The sequence below is a fragment of the Rhinoraja longicauda genome, chromosome 2 (assembly GCF_053455715.1).
Source record: "Rhinoraja longicauda isolate Sanriku21f chromosome 2, sRhiLon1.1, whole genome shotgun sequence".
Classification (NCBI taxonomy): domain Eukaryota; kingdom Metazoa; phylum Chordata; class Chondrichthyes; order Rajiformes; family Arhynchobatidae; genus Rhinoraja; species Rhinoraja longicauda.
In genome coordinates this window covers 8,446,861-8,466,916 of record NC_135954.1, presented here as the reverse complement: position 1 = coordinate 8,466,916, position 20,056 = coordinate 8,446,861, and the positions used below count along the sequence as shown (strand labels likewise).

General features: G+C 44.7%; 1 protein-coding gene across 5 annotated transcripts in view; it reads left to right on the top strand.

Moving 5' to 3' along the window:
* The window catches only part of kif13a (kinesin family member 13A), a 269,942-nt gene that overhangs the window by 136,968 nt on the left and 112,918 nt on the right, over window positions 1-20,056 (top strand). For all 5 annotated transcript variants that reach the window (XM_078414771.1, XM_078414778.1, XM_078414761.1 and 2 more), the window contains exons 9-13: window positions 686-798; window positions 4,329-4,440; window positions 7,723-7,935; window positions 16,806-16,916; window positions 19,179-19,313. In XM_078414771.1, coding sequence (XP_078270897.1) covers window positions 686-798; window positions 4,329-4,440; window positions 7,723-7,935; window positions 16,806-16,916; window positions 19,179-19,313 — 684 coding nt within the window. The remainder of the gene's footprint in view (window positions 1-685; window positions 799-4,328; window positions 4,441-7,722; window positions 7,936-16,805; window positions 16,917-19,178; window positions 19,314-20,056) is intronic.

Here is a 20,056-nt window from a genome sequence, read left to right as displayed (position 1 = left end):
CTATTGCTGCACCACTGTCCTTCTGCTGTTGTACAGGGCCCTAGTGAGACCGCACCTGGAGTACTGTGTGCAGTTTTGGTCTCCAAATTTGAGGAAGGATATTCTTGCTATTGAGGGCGTGCAGCGTAGGTTTACTAGGTTAATTCCCGGAATGGCGGGACTATCATATGTTGAAAGACTGGAGCGACTAGGCTTGTATACACTGGAATTTAGAAGGATGAGAGGAGATCTTATCGAAACGTATAAGATTATTAAGGGGTTGGACACATTAGAGGCAGGAAACATGTTCCCAATGTTGGGGGAGTCCAGAACAAGGGGCCACAGTTTAAGAATAAGGGGTAGGCCATTTAGAACTGAGATGAGGAAAAACTTTTTCAGTCAGAGAGTTGTGAATCTGTGGAATTCTCTGCCTCAGAAGGCAGTGGAGGCCAATTCTCTGAATGCATTCAAGAGAGAGCTGGATAGAGCTCTTGAGGATAGTGGAGTCAGGGGGTATGGGGAGAAGGCAGGAACGGGGTACTGATTGAGAATGATCAGCCGTGATCACATTGAATGGTGGTGCTGGCTCGAAGGGCCGAATGGCCTCCTCCTGCACCTATTGTCTATTGTGGCCGCCCCGTTTATTATTAGCAACTGTTAGCATTTGTTGTAGGTTTAATGCAGACTGTTTGTCCTTCCTTTTCAGACTTCTGGTGAGAAGGTGAGCAAGCTGAGCCTGGTGGATCTGGCTGGGAGTGAGAGAGTGTCGAAGACAGGAGCTGCAGGGGAACGCCTGAAGGAGGGCAGTAATATCAACAAGTGAGGTTTATCCATTAACAAACTCATTTGAGTGCAAATAAATTCCTGGAATGGCAGGACTATCATGTGTTGAAAGACTGGAGCGACTAGGCTTGTATACACTGGAATTTAGAAGGATGAGAGGAGATCTTATCAAAACGTATAAGATTATTAAGGGGTTGGACACGCTAGAGGCAGGAAACATGTTCCCAATGTTGGGGGTGTCCAGAACAAGGGGCCACAGTTTAAGAATAAGGGGCAGGCCATTTACAACTGAGATGAGGAAAAACTTTTTCAGTCAGAGAGTTGCGCCATGATGACATTGAATGGCGGTGCTGGCTCGAAGGGCCGAATGGCCTCCTCCTGCACCTATTGTCTATTGTCTATTAAAGGCTAACTTTCCACTGAAAACTGTGTGATTCCCAGGAAAGGGCGAGTGCCCTCAAAAACAGTCACCATGTAGATATTCAAAGTACAGAAAGGGTCTCGACCCGAAACGTCACCCACTCCTTCTCTCCCGAGATGCTGCCTGACCCGCTGAGTTACTCCAGCATTTTGTGTCTACCTTTTTTAAACCAATGCTTACTTTAGAGATACAGCGTGGAAATAGTCCACTGAGTTCACACCGACCAGCGATCACCCATTACACTGGTTCTATCCTACACACACTAGGGGCAATTTTACTGAGGCCAATTAACCTACAAACCTGCACGTCTTTGGAATGTGGGAGGAAACCAGAGCACCCGGAGTAAACTCACGCAGGTCACGGGGAGAACATGCAAACTCCGCACAATCAGTACCTTTAGTCAGGATGAAACCCAGGTCTCTGGCCATTTAAGGCAGCAAGTCTCCCGCTGCACCACTGTGCCGCCCCCACACCGCTGTGTAAACTCAATACAGAGAGCACCCGAGATCTGTTCATAAGTTTATAAGTCAAAGGAGCTGAATTAGGCCATTTGGCCCCTCGAGTCCACTCCACTGTTCATTCATAGCTGATCTATCTTTCCCTCACAACTACATTCTCTTGCCGTCTCCCCGTAACCTTTGACACCCTGATTCGAACCCGAGTTTAGAGATACTGCGCGGAAATAGGCCCAACGGGTCCGCACTCCTTTAAGTCCAGGCTCAAAACCTATTTCTATTCCCTAGCATTTGAGGCCCTCTCTGTTTATGTAGGTGTTGTTAGGCTTGTGTGCTATTGTGTGTTTTTTAGTACCTGCACTGATGTACAGCACTTTGCTCAACGTGGGTTGTGTTTAAATGTGCTATACAAATAAAATTGACTTGACTTGACTTGACCAACCGTGACCCCCACACATTAACACTATCCCGCACACGCTAGGGACAGTTTACGTTTATATCAAGCCAATGAACCTGTAAGTCTTTGGAGGAAACTGAAGACCTCGGAGAAAACCCACGCAAGTCACGGGGAGAACGTACAATCTCCGTACAGACAAGCACCCATAGTCGGGATCGAACCCGGGTCTCTGGCGCTGTAAGCACTCTGAGGCAGCAACTCTACCGCTGTGCCACCGTGCCGAGTCTCTGGCACTCTGAGGCAGCAACTCTACCGCTGTGCCACCGTGCCGAGTCTCTGGCACTCTGAGGCAGCAACTCTACCGCTGTGCCACCGTGCCGAGTCTCTGGCACTCTGAGGCAGCAACTCTACCGCTGTGCCACCGTGCCGAGTCTCTGGCACTCTGAGGCAGCAACTCTACCGCTGTGCCACCGTGCCGAGTCTCTGGCACTCTGAGGCAGCAACTCTACCGCTGTGCCACCGTGCCGAGTCTCTGGCACTCTGAGGCAGCAACTCTACCGCTGTGCCACCGTGCCGAGTCTCTGGCACTCTGAGGCAGCAACTCTACCGCTGCGCCACCTTGCCACCCCCATAGAAAACAAAATTTCAATTCAGTGAGCGTCTGGCAATGCGGATTCTTTTAATTGTCTCGGTTGATGGCAGATTCGTAGTGTCAGAGGGCTATGAATTCCAGCTCGCTGCAGAATGTGACCATGTAATCTTGGCTGACATTCGAACACAGTCCTGACTGAGGGCTATTTACAGCACTGCTGCCTTTGGGGTCAAACATTATGCCGAGCTCCGACTGCCTTTACAAGTGGATATAACTAATCCTTTTGATACATTGCAAAGAAAAGCAGGAAATACGCCTATTATTTTGCTGATTATTTCCTCCTCGGCCAAACAGATTAGCCGGGCATCCATTCATTACTCTTTAATGGGGCTTTTCCTTGTGTAAACTGCCTGTCATGCTTCCCCCAAAAGCCATTCATTAGTCGTAAAGCTCGTCCCTGCTCAATTTCTTCGGAGTTTAGAGACCCATAATCAGAGTGGATTCTTATTAGAGTCATTGATTCACACAGCACGGAAATAGATCCTACGAATCAACTTATCCATCCTGACCAAAATTCCCCTATCTAAGCTAGTGCCATTTGCCCATGTTTGGCCCATATTCCCCTACAGCCATTCAGCTATTTAACACTACAACTCAAATAAGGTCTGAACTACACAGACTATTATTGTTATTATTGCACTATTATTGTTTGTTTTTGTGTATACGTATGTGTGCATGAATGTGTGTGTGTGTATATATATCGAAGGTGTGTGTATGTATATGTGTATGAATATGTGTGTGTGTATATATATGTGTATATATATATGTGTGTGTATATATGTGTGTGTGTTTATATGTGTGTGTGTAAATATGTGTATATATATGTATAGGAAGAAGGGTCTCAACCCGAAACGTCACCCATCCCTTCTCTCCTGAGATGTTGCCTGACCTGTTGAGTTACTCCAGCATTTTGTGAAATAAATATATATATATAGTTATAGTTATAGATATAGATATATGTATACACATATATCTATCCATATATATATATATAGATATATACATATCTATAATCTCTCTCTATCTCTCTCTCTCTCTCCCTCTCTCGCTCTATATATATATATATATATATATATATACACACACACACACACACACACACACACACATATATATATAGTTATAGATATAGATATATGTATACACATAGATATATATATACACACACACACATATATATGTATATATATATGTGTATATATATGTGTGTGTGTATGTATTTGTGAGTACGTGTGTATATACACACACTGAACTTATTTTCTCTCGTTTATTATATTGTTTACAGTGTACTATGTTTACATATTCTTATGCTCTGCAGCAAGTAAGAATTTCATTGTTTTGTCTGGGACACATGAGAATAAAACACTCTTGATTCTTGACTAAACCTTTCCTATCCATGAACTTGTACAAATGTCTTTTAAATGCCTTAACTACCTCCTCTGGCAGCTTGTTCCATATATCCACCCACCTGTTAAAAAAAAAGTGTCTTTTAAATGATGTTGTACTAAGTTAATACATGAGATCTATTTGATTTTTATATAATTTCCCAAATTTAAACAAACGATGAAATTGTCAAATTTTGTCTATGTTAATTTTGTCAAGGTCTCATTTATTGGAATTTTGTTGTGCTTTTTTTCTCAGATCCCTTACAACTCTTGGGTTGGTCATTTCCGCTTTAGCTGACCAAGTTGGAGCAAAGGGCAAAAGCAAGTTCGTGCCTTACAGAGACTCAGTCCTCACCTGGCTCCTCAAGGTACTGGTGAAACAAAGCACTGCAGGAAACCCTGGGTTATACCAAAGATGGACACAAAGTGTTGGGGTAACTCTGCAGGAAGGAACTGCGGAGGTTGGTTTAAACCGAAGATAGACACAAAAAGCTGGAGCAACTCAGCGGGTCAGGCAACATCTCTGGAGAGAAGGAATAATGGGTGACCCTTATACCTCATCTGTCTGAAGAAGGGGATTGCTCCAGTATTTAAACAAAAATAAGTACAGGAGGAGACCATTTGGCCTTTCCAGCCAACACAGCCATTCATTGTGATCATAATAATAATAATAATAATAATGCATTACATTTATATAGCGCTTTTCAAACACTCAAAGACGCTTTACAGGGATTTAAAGAACATAGGGAAGTGAATAAATAGATAAATAAGTAAACGAACAGAGAAAGGAGACAGAAGGTGAGGTGACGGTCAGTGGTTGAAGGCAGTGCTGAACAGGTGAGACTTCAGTGATGTTTTGAATGTGGTGAGTGAGGAGGAGTCTCTGACGGTTTGGGGTAGTGAGTTCCAGAGGGTGGGAGCAGCGATGGAGAAAGCCCTGTCCCCCCAGGATCTGAGTTTGGTCCGGATGGGGGGGGGGACAGGAGGTTGGCAGCAGCAGAGCGGAGGGTGCAGGTGGGAGTGTGCCTGTGGAGGAGGTCAGTCAGGTAGGATGGGGCCAGGTTATGGAGGGCTTTGTAGGTCATGAGGAGGATTTTGTACTGGATTCTCTGGATGGCTGATCAACTACAATCAGTAACCCGTGCCTGCCTTCTCCCCATATCCCTTGATTCCACTAGCCCCTAGAGCTCTATCTAACTCTCTTTTAAATTAATCCAGTGAATTGGCCTCCAATTTGTGTTGGAGTAAATCAGCGGGTCAGACAGCATCTCTGGAGAAAAAGGATGGGAGACAATGGCTTATAGAAAAAATGGGATTTTCTTTCAGTAAAAAAAATCCAAGCAAAAATTATTCAAAGGGTCTGAAGGTTTTATTGTTTTATATATACATGTTACAAAACATTGCTATCTAAAGCATAAAACTAATTGAAAGAATAATAGATTAACCTTAACTGATTTGTTCAGCTCTGAGAGCATCCCAACCTGCCGGGTCGGGACCCTTCTTCAGACCTGAAACGTCACCCATCCATTTTCTACAGTGATGCTGCCTGACCCTCTGAGTTACTCCAGCACTTTTGTGTCTATTTTTCTCAAGGTATTGCTTTGGATAGGGAGAATCCATCAAAGGAACTGTATACAATGGAAAATATAATTATATATTAAGCACCAATGCCAAAAGCCACCATAATATTTATTTTAAAACTATCTTGCTTTTGGGAAATGAACTTGCACGCAGCTATATCTAATTAGCCAACAATGTTTTAGTTTTTGGTTTAGTTTCGTATTGTACCGAGGTACAGTGAAAAACAATGGTTGCATTTCAATGTAAGTCCATTGAGTTTAATGAGTTTGAGAGCTACATAAAATAGGATAGTCGTAGAATCAAACAGCACAGAAACAGGTCCTTTGACCCAATTCATCCCTGCTGACCACGATGCCCATCTATGCTAGTCGGATTTGCCCACATTTGGTGCCAGGGGATATGGGGAGAAGGCAGAAGAAGGCAGAAGAATGGGGATAGGAGGGAGAGATAGATCAGCCACGATTGAATAGACTTAACTGGCCGAATGGCCTAATTGTGCTCCTTATGACATGATCTTATGACCTTAAACCTTTCATAAGTTCATGTGATGGGAGCAGAATTTGGCCATAGGGCCCATCTAGTCTACTCTGCCATTCAATCATGGCTGATCTACCTTTCCCTCTTAACTCCATTCTCCTGCCTTCTTCCCATAACCCCCGACACCTATACTAATCATTAATCTACCTAGCTCTGCCTTAAAAAAATATCCATTGACTTGGCCTCCACAGCCTTCTGGAGCAATGAATTGCTCAGATTCAGCTTCCTCATCTCCTTCCTAAAGGAGCATCCTTACATTTTGAGGCAGTGGTCTCTGGTCCTCGACTTTCCCACAAGTGGAAACATCCTCTACACATCCACTCCGTCCAGGCCTTCCCTTTCTATGGATGTACCTGTCCAAATCTATATACTAAAACTCTCGTTTGTTATCTTGTTTGTGACTGAACTTCAGCCAAAACGGTACAGGATAGCGCGACAATTTTCGGCCCACCTCACTCACCATTGTCATTTTAGTGATAATGCAAGTAGTTTTATTGAAATCGGTGTTATATTTTTTAAGTTATTCACATTTTTAAGTTTAAAAGGAGGAGAGGGGAGGGGAGGAGGGAGGGTGGGGGGAAGGGGGGAGTGGGGGATAAGGGAGAGGGGATGGGGGGGTTGAAGAGAGAGGGGAGGAGGGGAAGACAGGGTGCTGCACCAATGCAGGAGAGGTTTGGGCCCAACGGGTCCACTTGGTCTAGTATCATCTAAATGTTATAATACCTGTCTCAATTACTTCATCTGACTCCATTACTTTTCTTGCATATGTAGATGAAGTATTATATGGATCCGCTTTTTTATAGACAATAGGTGCAGGAGGAGGCCATTCGGCCCTTCGAGCCAGCACCGCCATTCAATGTGATCATGGCTGATCATTCTCAATCAGTACCCCATTCCTGCCTTCTCCCCATACCCCCTGACTCTTTTTAAATTAATAAAATATTTGAAGAGGTAAAGTATCTGTTTTTTATTATGATTAGCACAAAAATATGAGGGTATAAGATAGATTTTTTGGGGGAATATTTTTCTGATATCAACAAGGAATTAGTGGCGTTTCGGGTCCAGACCCTTCTTCAGACTGAGAGTCAGGGGAAAGCGAAACGATATTCCTTTTCTCCAGAGATGCTATCGGATCCGCTGAGTTACTTACTCCAGCTTTTTGTGTCTATCTTCAGTTTAAACCAGCATCTGCAGTTCCATCCTACACATAGTGCATCACTTACAGGCTTCTGAGATGTATCCTTTTCCCAAATTCAAAGAACTGATTATATTAATGATGGTAGCATCTCGGGAGAGAAGGAATGAGTGACGTTTTGGGTCGAGACCCTTCTTCAGACTATTGTCAGGGGGGCGGGACATCAGTCTGAAGAAGGGTCTCGACCCGAAACGTCACCCATTCATTCTCTCCCGAGATGCTGCCTGACCTGCTGAGTTACTCCAGCATTTTGTGTATAAATACCTTCGATTTGTACCAGCATCTGCAGTTATTTTCTTATATTAATGATGGTGAATGTTTATACTTGTGACTTTAGGATAACTTGGGAGGAAACAGTAAAACTGCCATGATAGCAACAATTAGCCCGGCCGGCGACAATTATGAGGAGACTCTGTCCACACTGAGATACGCAGACCGTGCGAAGCGAATAGTGAACCATGCTGTGGTGAACGAAGATCCCAACGCCAAGATTATCCGAGAACTCCGCGAGGAGGTGGAAAAACTGAAGGAGCAATTAAATCAGGCCGAGGTAAGAGGGTGAACGTAAATGAGCGACATTTGAGAGAAATACAGAGTATGTTCACGACATACAACAGGACTGCACGGGAACAGGCTCAAGCATAGAAGACGCATTGGTTTAGTATAGTTTAATTTAATTTAGTTTTAGAGATACGGCGTGGAAACAGGCCCTTTGGCCCACCGAGTCCACGCCGACCAGCGATCCCCGCACGCTAGCACTATCCAACACACACTAAGGGGCAATTTACATTTTATACCAAACCAAATTATCTATAACACTTACATTTTATACCAAGCCAATAAAAACGTCTTGTACGTCTTTGGAGTGTGGTGGGAAACCGAAGATCTCAGAGAAAAACTCACGAGGAGAAATTACAGACAAGCACCCGTGGTGAGGATCGAACCCAGCGTTGTTGGGCAGTAGCTTTACCACTACATCACCGTGCCGCCCTTAGTCATTAGTTTGACTTAGACACCCAATCTTGTTGTACCCCTGTACAATGACAATAAAGATATATTGTATTGTATTGTTTATTGTCACGTGTACCGAGGTGCAGTAAAAAGCTTTTTTTGCATGCTAACCAGTCAGCAGAAAGACAGTACGTGATTACATTCGAGCTATCCTCAGTGTACAGGTATGCTGATGTGTACACTGCATGAAATATGAAGCTAGAGGAAGGAATATAGGTGGACAGATATATCATTATGGGAATGGGCAGGGCATTAAAGTGGTTAGCAAACAGGTGATCCAGCAGGCCTTGGCAGACCGAACGCAAGCCTTTGGCAAAATGGTCAGTAAGTTTATGCTTGGTCTCGTCGATGTAAAGGAGGCCACATCTGGAACACCCTTACTTGAGCTGAATCTAAGGGCGGCGCGGTGGTGCAGTGGCAGAGTTGCTGCCTTACAGCGCTTGCAGCGTCAGAGACCCGGGTTCGATCCCGACTACCAGTGCTGTCTGTACGGAGTTTGTATGTTCTTCCTGCGACCATGTGGGTTTTCTCTGGGTGCTCCGGTTTCCTCCCGCGCTGTTGTAAGTTTATTGGCTTCGGTAAAAAATTGTCCCTAGTGTGTGTAGGGCAGTGTTAATGTGCAGGGATTGCTGGTCGGTGTGGACACGGTGGGTCGACGGGCCTGTTTTTGCACTGTTTCTCTAGACTAAACTAATCTAAATCCCCTCATCTCTGGATGATAATGCTCCACCACTTGACTCTGCAGTTGTAACAGCAGTGGAGCAGGAGGTCAGAGATATAGTTTAGTTTAGAGATAGAGCATGGAAACAGGCCATTCGGCCCACCGAGTCCGCGCCGACCAGCGATATGCAGAGAATGGCGGATATGAATTATGCGCAGGTTGAAATATGATCAGTGATCACCCCGTACATGAGTTCTATGTTATCCGAGTTTGCATCATACACATGAGGGGCAATTCACACTAGACAATTAACCCGCAAACCTGCACATCTTTGGAATGAGCGATGAAATCGGAGCACCCAGAGAAAACTCACGGGGTCACTGGAATTTAGACGGATGAGAGGGGATCTTATCGAAACGTATAAGATTATTAAGGGCTTGGACACGTTAGAGGCAGGAAACATGTTCCCAATGTTGGGGGAGTCCAGAACCAGGGGCCACAGTTTAAGAATAAGCGGTAGGCCATTCAGAACGGAGATGAGGAAAAACTTTTTCAGTCAGAGAGTTGTGAATCTGTGGAATTCTCTGCCTCAGAAGGCAGTGGAGGCCAATTCTCTGAATGCATTCAAGAGAGAGCTAGATAGAGCTCTTAAGGATAGCGGAGTCAGGGGGTATGGGGAGAAGGCAGGAACAGGGTACTGATTGAGAATGATCAGCCATGATAACATTGAATGGCGGTGTTGGCCTGATGGGACGAATGGCCTACTCCTGCACCTATTGTCTATTGTCATCGGGAGAACGTATAAACTCCGTACAGACAGCACCCGTAGTCAAGATTGAACCCGGGTCTTTGGCGCTTTAAGGCAGCAACACTACCGCTGCCCAAGGAAGAAGCAAAGTATTATCCAGCGCTAACTTTTTTACTGGAAATAGAATAAATACGTTTGTTCCTTCTACACCAGTCACACAAAGGGAATTAAGTCATAGAGCTGCGTCATGCAGAGCCACGCCCTTCGGCCCGCTTTGTCCATGCCAACCGGGTTTGCATATAGGGCTAGTCCCACTTGCCTGCTTTTGGCCCATAGCCCTCTGAGCCTGTCCTATCCATAGATCTGTCCAAATGTCTTTTTAAAAATATAATTGGCTAGACTCCTATAGCTTCCTCTGGTAGCTCAGTTTTAGAATCCTTTACCCATAGAAAATGACTGTAAGCATTCACTTTATCCGTGCCTCTCATGATCTGATACACCTTAATGAGATCAGCTCTCAGCCTCCTATGCACCAAAGAAAAAAGTCCCAGTCTATCCAACCTCTCCCGAAACGCTACAAGCCAAAGTAACATCCAGGTGAATCTAAAAATGGGAGAAGGCAATTCTGGATTTAGTGTTGTGTAATGATCCTGATCTGATAAGGGAACTAGAGGTAAAAGAGCCATTAGGAGGCAGTGATCACAACATGATAAGTTTTACTCTGCAAATGGAAAGGCAGAAGGGAAAATCAGAAGTGTCGGTATTACAGTATAGCAAAGGGGATTACAGAGGCATGAGGCAGGAGCTGGCCAAAATTGACTGGAAGGAGGCCCTAGCAGGGAAGACGGTAGAACAGCAATGGCAGGTATTCCTGGGAATAATGCAGAGGTTGCAGGATCAATTTATTCCAAAGAGGTAGAAAGACTCTAAGGGGAGTAAGAGACACCTGTGGCTGACAAGGGAAGTCAGGGACAGCATAAAAATTAAGGAGAGGAAGTATAACATAGCAAAGAAGAGTGGGAAGACAGAGGATTGGGACTCTTTTAAAGAGCAACAAAAGTTAACTAAAAAGGCAATACGGGGAGAAAAGATGAGGTACGAGGGTAAACTAGCCAATAATATAAAGGAGGATAGCAAAAGTTTTTTAGGTACGTGAAGAGGAAAAAAATAGTCAAGGCAAATGTGGGTCCCTTGAAGACAGAAGCAGGGGAATTTATTATGGGGAACAAAGAAATGGCAGACGAGTTAAACCGTTACTTTGGATCTGTCTTCACTGAGGAAGATACACACAATCTCCCAAATGTTCTAGGGGCCGGAGAACCTAGGGTGATGGAGGAACTGAAGGAAATCCACATTAGGCAGGAAATGGTTTTGGGTAGACTGATGGGACTGAAGGCTGATAAATCCCCAGGGCCTGATGGTCTGCATCCCAGAGTACTTAAGGAGGTGGCTCTAGAAATAGTGGAAGCATTGGAGATCATTTTTCAATGTTCTATAGATTCAGGATCAGTTCCTGTGGATTGGAGGATAGCAAATGTTATCCCACTTTTTAAGAAAGGAGGGAGAGAGAAAACGGGTAATTATAGACCAGTTAGTCTGACATCAGTGGTGGGGAAGATGCTGGAGTCAATTATAAAAGACGAAATTGCTGAGCATTTGGATAGCAGTAACGGGATCATTCCGAGTCAGCATGGATTTACGAAGGGGAAATCATGCTTGACAAATTTACTGGAATTTTTTGAGGATGTAACTAGGAAAATTGACACGGGAGAGTCAGTGGATGTGGTGTACCTCGACTTTCAGAAAGCCTTCGACAAGGTCCCACATAGGAGATTACTGGGCAAAATTAGAGCACATGGTAATGGGGGTAGGGTACTGACATGGATAGAAAATTGGTTGACAGACAGAAAGCAAAGAGTGGGGATAAATGGGTCCCTTTCGGAATGGCAGGCAGTGACCAGTGGGGTACCGCAAGGTTCGGTGCTGGGACCCCAGCTATTTACGATATACATTAATGACTTAGACGAGGGGATTAAAAGTACCATTAGCAAATTTGCAGATGATACTAAGTTGGGGGGTAGTGTGAATTGTGAGGAAGATGCAATAAGGCTGCAGGGTGACTTGGACAGGTTGTGTGAGTGGGCGGATACATGGCAGATGCAGTTTAATGTAGATAAGTGTGAGGTTATTCACTTTGGAAGTAAGAATAGAAAGGCAGATTATTATCTGAATGGTGTCAAGTTAGGAGGAGGGGGAGTTCAACGAGATCTGGGTGTCCTAGTGCATCAGTCAATGAAAGGAAGCATGCAGGTACAGCAGGCAGTGAAGAAAGCCAATGGAATGTTGGCCTTCGTAACAAGAGGAGTTGAATATAGGAGCAAAGAGGTCCTTCTACAGTTGTACCGGGCCCTGGTGAGACCGCACCTGGAGTACTGTGTGCAGTTTTGGTCTCCAAATTTGAGGAAGGATATTCTTGCTATGGAGGGCGTGCAGCGTAGGTTCACTAGGTTAATTCCCGGAATGGCGGGACTGTCGTATGTTGAAAGGCTGGAGCGATTGGGCTTGTATACACTGGAATTTAGAAGGATGAGGGGGGATCTTATTGAAACATATAAGATAATTAGGGGATTGGACACATTAGAGGCAGATAACATGTTCCCAATGTTGGGGGAGTCCAGAACAAGGGGCCACAGTTTAAGAATAAGGGGTAGGCCATTTAGAACGGAGATGAGGAAGAACTTTTTCAGTCAGAGGGTGGTGAAGGTGTGGAATTCTCTGCCTCAGAAGGCAGTGGAGGCCAGTTCGTTGGATGCTTTCAAGAGAGAGCTGGATAGAGCTCTTAAGGATAGCGGAGTGAGGGGGTATGGGGAGAAGGCAGGAACGGGGTACTGATTGAGAGTGATCAGCCATGATCGCATTGAATGGCGGTGCTGGCTCGAAGGGCTGAATGGCCTACTCCTGCACCTATTGTCTATTGTCTATTGTCTATTGTCTATTGTCTATTGAATAGCAGACACAAGGAACAGCAGATGTTGGTTTTATAAAAAAGACACAAAGTGCTGAAGTAACTCAGCAGTTCAGGCAGCATCTCTGGAGAACGAGGATAGGTGACGTTCCGGGTCGGCAGATAGACTAAGGGTGGCGCAGCGGTAGAGTTGCTGCCTTACAGGGAATGCAGCGCCGGAGACCCAGGTTCGATCCTGACTGTGGGTCTGTCTGTACGGAGTTTGTACGTTCTCCCCATGACCTGCGTGGGTTTTCTCCGAGATCTTCGGTTTCCTCCCACTCTCCAAAGACGTACAGGTATGTAGGTTAATTGGCTTGGTAATGTAAAAATTGTCCCTAGTGGGTAAAGGATAGTGTTAATGTGCGGGGATCGCTGGTCGGCGCGGACCTGGTGGGCCAAAAGGGCCTGTTTCCGTGCTGTATCTCAAAATTAAACTAAAACTAAGACTGTAGTAGGAAGAGAAAGTTGAAAAAGAGATGGGTGTGGAACAAAGCCTGACTTGTGATAGGTGGATAGACACCTAAAGCTGAAGTAACTCAGCGGGTCAGACAGCATCTCTGCAGAAAAGGAATTGGTGACTTTCGGGTTGAGACCCTTCTTTAGACTGATAGTCGGGGGAAAGGGAAATGAGAGATATAGACGGTCAAGGTATCACAAAATGCTGGAGTAACTCAGCAGGTCAGGCAGCATCTAGGAGTGAGGGAATGGGTGACGTTTCGGGCTGAGACCCTTCTTCAGACTGTGATAGACGGTGATATTAGAGAGATAGAGAACAAATGAATGAGAGATAGGCAAAAGAGTAACGATGATAAAGGGAACAGGCCATTGCTAGCTGTGGCCTCGGTGAAAACAAGTTACAGGCGATGAGACTCAACAAGATGGCTTTGAAGCTAGTACAATGACTTGGGTGGTGAAGGGACGGAGAGAGAGGGAACACAAGGGTTACTAGAAGTTAGAGAAATCAATATTCATACCGTTGGGTTGCAAGCTGCCTAAGCGAAATATGAGATGCTGTTCCTCCAATTTGCGTTTGGCCTCACTCTGACAATCTTCGGTTTAACCCAGCACCTGCAGTTCCTTCCTACACAAGTGATAGGTGGATGCAGATAAGGGGTATTGATTGGCAGATAGTTGGACCAAGGCCAGAGATGAAAGTGTGAAAAGGAGACAAAGGATAGAAGAGGCATGAAATATGAAGTTGGAGAAAGGAATATAGCTGGTCAGAAAGATCAGTATTGGAATTGGAAGGCAAGTTAGAATGGTTAGCAACTGGCAATAGACAATAGACAATAGGTGCAGGAGGAGGCCATTCGGCCCTTTGAGCCAGCACCGCCATTCAATGTGATCATGGTTGATCATTCTCAATCTCTCAATCAGTACCCCGTTCCTGCCTTCTCCCCATACCCCCTGACTCCGCTATCCTTAAGAGCTCTATCTAGCTCTCTCTTGAATGCAGGCCGGCAAATGTTCGGCGAAACGGTCGCCAAGTCTCCATTTGGTATCGCCAATGTAAATGAGGCCATTTCGGGAGCACCCTTTCTTGAGCTGAAACTGAATCCCTTCTACTCAGGAGGACACTGCAGTGATTCCTGCAGCAAAGCCGGAGGCCATAGATTTAGCTTAGTTTAGAGATACAGAGTGGAAACAGGCCATTTAGCCCACCGAGTCCACGCCGGCCTTCAATCACCCGTACAGACAATCACTCCTATACACTTGGGGCAATTGACAGAAGTCAATTAACCTACCAACCTGCACATCTTTGGCATGTGGGAGGAAACCATAGCAGCAGAGTAGTTGCCTTACAGGGCTGGAGACCCAGGTTGGAGCACCTGATCACAAGGCAATACGGGGAGAAAAGATGAGGTACGAGGGTAAACTAGCCAATATTATAAAGGAGGATAGCAAAAGTTTTTTTAGGTACGTGAAGAGGAAAAAAATAGTCAAGGCAAATGTGGGTCCCTTGAAGACAGAAGCAGGGGAATTTATTATGGGGAACAAAGAAATGGCAGACGAGTTAAACCGTTACTTTGGATCTGTCTTCACTGAGGAAGATACACACAATCTCCCAAATGTTCTAGGGGCCGGAGAACCTAGGGTGATGGAGGAACTGAAGGAAATCCACATTAGGCAGGAAATGGTTTTGGGTAGACTGATGGGACTGAAGGCTGATAAATCCCCAGGGCCTGATGGTCTGCTTCCCAGGGTACTTAAGGAGGTGGCTCTAGAAATAGTGGAAGCATTGGAGATCATTTTTCAATGTTCTATAGATTCAGGATCAGTTCCTGTGGATTGGAGGATAGCAAATGTTATCCCACTTTTTAAGAAAGGAGGGAGAGAGAAAACGGGTAACTATAGACCAGTTAGTCTGACATCAGTGGTGGGGAAGATGCTGGAGTCAATTATAAAAGACGAAATTGCTGAGCATTTGGATAGCAGTAACGGGATCATTCCGAGTCAGCATGGATTTACGAAGGGGAAATCATGCTTGACAAATCTACTGGAATTTTTTGAGGATGTAACTAGGAAAATTGACAGGGGAGAGTCAGTGGATGTGGTGTACCTCGACTTTCAGAAAGCCTTCGACAAGGTCCCACATAAGAGATTAGTGGGCAAAATTAGGGCACATGGTATTGGGGGTAGGGTACTGACATGGATAGAAAATTGGTTGACAGACAGAAAGCAAAGAGTGGGGATAAATGGGTCCCTTTCGGAATGGCAGGCAGTGGCCAGTGGGGTACCGCAAGGTTCGGTGCTGGGACCCCAGCTATTTACGATATACATTAATGACTTAGACGAAGGGATTAAAACTACCATTAGCAAATTTGCAGATGATACTAAGCTGGGGGGTAGTGTGAATTGTGAGGAAGATGCAATAAGGCTGCAGGGTGACTTGGACAGGTTGTGTGAGTGGGCGGATACATGGCAGATGCAGTTTAATGTAGATAAGTGTGCGGTTATTCACTTTGGAAGTAAGAATAGAAAGGCAGATTATTATCTGAATGGTGTCAAGTTAGGAGGAGGGGGAGTTCAACGAGATCTGGGTGTCCTAGTGCATCAGTCAATGAAAGGAAGCATGCAGGTACAGCAGGCAGTGAAGAAAGCCAATGGAATGTTGGCCTTCGTAACAAGAGGAGTTGAGTATAGGAGCAAAGAGGTCCTTCTACAGTTGTACCGGGCCCTGGTGAGACCGCACCTGGAGTACTGTGTGCAGTTTTGGTCTCCAAATTTGAGGAAGGATATTCTTGCTATGGAGGGCATGCAGCGTAGGTTCACTAGGTTAATTCCCGGAATGGCGGGACTGTCGTATGTTGAAAGGCTGGAGCGATTGGGCTTGTATACACTGGAATTTAGAAGGATGAGGGGGGATCTTATTGAAACATATAAGATAATTAGGGGATTGGACACATTAGAGACAGGAAACATGTCCCCAATGTTGGGGGAGTCCAGAACAAGGGGCCACAGTTTAAGAATAAGGGGTAGGCCATTTAGAACGGAGATGAGGAAGAACTTTTTCAGTCAGAGAGTGGTGAAGGTGTGGAATTCTCTGCCTCAGAAGGCAGTGGAGGCCAGTTCGTTGGATGCTTTCAAGAGAGAGCTGGATAGAGCTCTTAAGGATAGCGGAGTGAGGGGGTATGGGGAGAAGGCAGGAACGGGGTACTGATTGAGAGTGATCAGCCATGATCGCATTGAATGGCGGTGCTGGCTCGAAGGGCTGAATGGCCTACTCCTGCACCTATTGTCTATTGTCTATTGAAAACATGCAAACTCCACACAGACAGCCGCTGAGGTCAGGATCGAACCCTAATCTCGGGTGCTGTGAGATAGCAGTTCGAACCAGATGCACCACTCTCCTGAAAACCACTTCATTGCCTCTTCCCTGGTGAAGTTTCATCTGTAATTTGAAGATCATGAAATGAATTTCTCTGTAAAAACAAAAAGTGTTATTAGTGTGCCTTGAAAGTTACTTAATCTTGTTGTTTATATGTATTTTAGTCACTGAAAGCACCAGAGCTCAAGGAGAAATTAGAAGAATCTGAAAAACTCATAAAAGACATGACTGTGACTTGGGAGGAGAAACTGAGGAAAACCGAAGAAATTGCACAGGTTTGTCCATGGAGAAAAAATATATGGGAGCTAAATATATTGCCGTGTGTTAGATAGTAATTTCAGGTCCTTATGAATCAATTGTGCCCACTGCCAATGCTGCCACTATCTGTGGCCATTATTTGTAAGTAAACACATTTACTCTGACATAAAAGGACATGACATAAAATGTCTCCGTCTACTTTTACGTGTTTGGGGGGTAGGTGACACTTATCCCCCCGCCAGCCCTCTTTCCCCCCCCCCCCATCCCTGAGGCCTCTGTAGTTATTCTCTGATAAGGTGTTAAAAAATGACACCTGGCTGGTCAATAATACAGGGACATCATATGATTTTGATTAATTTATTATTGATTCAACTTTCAACTTAATTCAACTTAAGGATAGCGGAGTCCTTGATTCCTTGATTCAACTTAAGGATAGCGGAATCAGGGGGTATGGGGAGAAGGCAGGAACGGGGTACTGATTGAGAATGATCAGCCATGATCACATTGAATGGCGGTGCTGGCTCGTAGGGCCGAATGGCCTCCTCCTGCACCTATTGTCTATTGTCTATTAGATTGTTGACTTGTAGAACCATAGTGTGGAAACAGACCCTTCAGCTCAGCTTGCCCACACCGACCAACATGTCCCATTAACACTCGTCCCACCTGCCTGCGTTTGGCTCATATCCTTCTAAACCTGTCCTATCCATCTACCTATCTAATTGCACTGTCTAATTATCAACGCCTGTGGTCAGGATTGAACCCGGGTTTCTTGTGCTGTACGGCAGCAACGCTATCGCTGCGCTACCTTGCTGCCCTGAGCAGAGTATTCGAGCTGTATGAGTGGTGGTGAACGCAATTATGTGTAAGCCTACACCAAATAACCAAGCTAATTTGGTCCTGCGTGCTTTCTCTACCTGGTTAGGCAGTACTTAATGGACCAGCTCCATAATCGACTGCTCTGTCACACCCATCTTCCCATTGTCCATCTATCTTCTATATACTAAAACTCTCGTTTGTTTGTTTGTTTGTTCCTGAACTACAGCCAAAACGGTACACGGTAGCGCGACAATTTTAGGCCCACCTTACTCAACATCGTCTCTTTGGTGCTAACGTTTCATTGAAATCGGTGTTATATTTTAAAAGTTATTCACATTTTAAAGTTTAAATCTATCTCCTAGGGAGGGAGGGGGGGGGGGGGGAGGGAGGGAGGGGGAGGAGGGAGAATAAGGGGGGTTGAGAGGGATGGAGTGTGGGGGAGGGGGGAGGGGATGAGAAGGGGGAGGGGGGGAGGGTGCTGAATGCAGGAGAGGTTTGGACCCAACGGGTCCACTTGGTCTAGTATCCCATTAAACATGTCCTATCCATGTACCTGTCTGATTGCTTCTTAAACGTGCTTTTTTTTAGACTTCCATAAACAATAATGCTGGAAAAATCACACAAGAATTTGCTTCAATAAATCAGTAATTTCACATACAAATATCTGTATTGACATCTTGATATGATTGTTATAGGTGGACTTAATTTTTATTATGAGGAAAATGGTAACAAATAATAGCTGTGTTCTTTTCCAAAGTGGGAAAAATGTGGCTCAGCACAACTAAAATACAGTTGATTTCAACTGAATGATTTGATGGCGACTTACAATTTGATTCTATCTGATCGCAGACCTGTGAAATAGTGGAAAAATTAAGAGTGTGTTGATAACAAAGATTGAAAAGTTTTTTTTGTTCCTAGGTTAGTGTTTTTAAGAATGGGATTCTTTTATTAACTCTTCAACAGAATCTGACTTCAGAGTTCATTTTGAAAAATTAAAGATATGTGTTTGTTTGAAAGCAGAGTTTGCTATTTCAACTCCTATCAAGTTTCACTTAATCTCAAATTGATTGTATAACTAGTTAATGGGAACTTAAATTTAGTAAACACTGAATTGTGTTAGTCTTTTTGCAGCTGCAAATAATAAGCACTTGATTTGAACTAAAAATGGACCAATTTTACAAACTCCTCCAGAAAATAAAATTGACTTTGATAAGTGTTTTCTTCTGCGACCAGATCTGTTCTCAGGTTTTTAAAAACCTCTGGGTTCAAGTAACAGAGGTTCACTTTGGAACACTAAGCCGATATTATCTCTTCGCGATTTAAAATGAGTCGATCTGTTTGGTAATTTTAGATCTTGAGTGAAAGCAGCAGAATTAGGCCATTCGGCCCGTCAAGTCTACTCCGCCATTCAATCATGGCGGATCTGTCTCTCCCTCCTAACCCCTATTCTCCTGCCTTTACAGGAAAGGCAGAAACAGCTGGAGAGTATGGGCATTTCTCTGGAAACTTCAGGCATTAAAGTTGGTGATGACAAATGCTTTCTGGTCAATCTGAATGCTGACCCTGCCCTCAATGAGCTTCTTGTGTATTACTTGAAGGTGAGCATTAGAACAAAACACAACCTGTTGACAATTCTATGTATAATAATAATAATAATAATAATAATGCATTACATTTATATAGCGCTTTTCATATACTCAAAGACGCTTTACAGGGATTTAAAGAACATAGGGAAGTGAATAAATAGATAAATAAGTAAACGAACAGAGAAAGGAGACACAGAAGGTGAGGTGACCTTCAGTGGTTGAAGGCAGTACTGAACAGGTGAGACTTCAGTGATGTTTTGAATGTGGTGAGTGAGGAGGAGTCTCTGACGGTTTGGGGTAGTGAGTTCCATAGGGTGGGAGCAGCGATGGAGAAAGCCCTGTCCCCCCCAGGATCTGAGTTTGGTCCGGATGTGGGGGGATAGGAGATTGGCAGCAGCAGAGCGGAGGGTGCAGGTGCGAGTGTGCCTGTGGAGGAGGTCGGTCAGGTAGGATGGGGCCAGGTTATGGAGGGCTTTGTAGGTCATGAGGAGGATTTTGTACTGGATTCTCTGGGGGATGGGGAGCCAGTGGAGTTTGTAAAGGACAGTATGTAACTGAAGCATCTGAACCATCCTCCCATAACTAGAGAACTATTATTTACCTCATTGATGACCCTCGGACTACCATTAATCGGACTACAGCAGGCAGTGAAGAAAGCCAATGGAATGTTGGCCTTCATAACAAGAGGAGTTGAGTATAGGGGCAAAGAGGTCCTTCTGCAGTTGTACAGGGCCCTAGTGAGACCGCACCTGGAG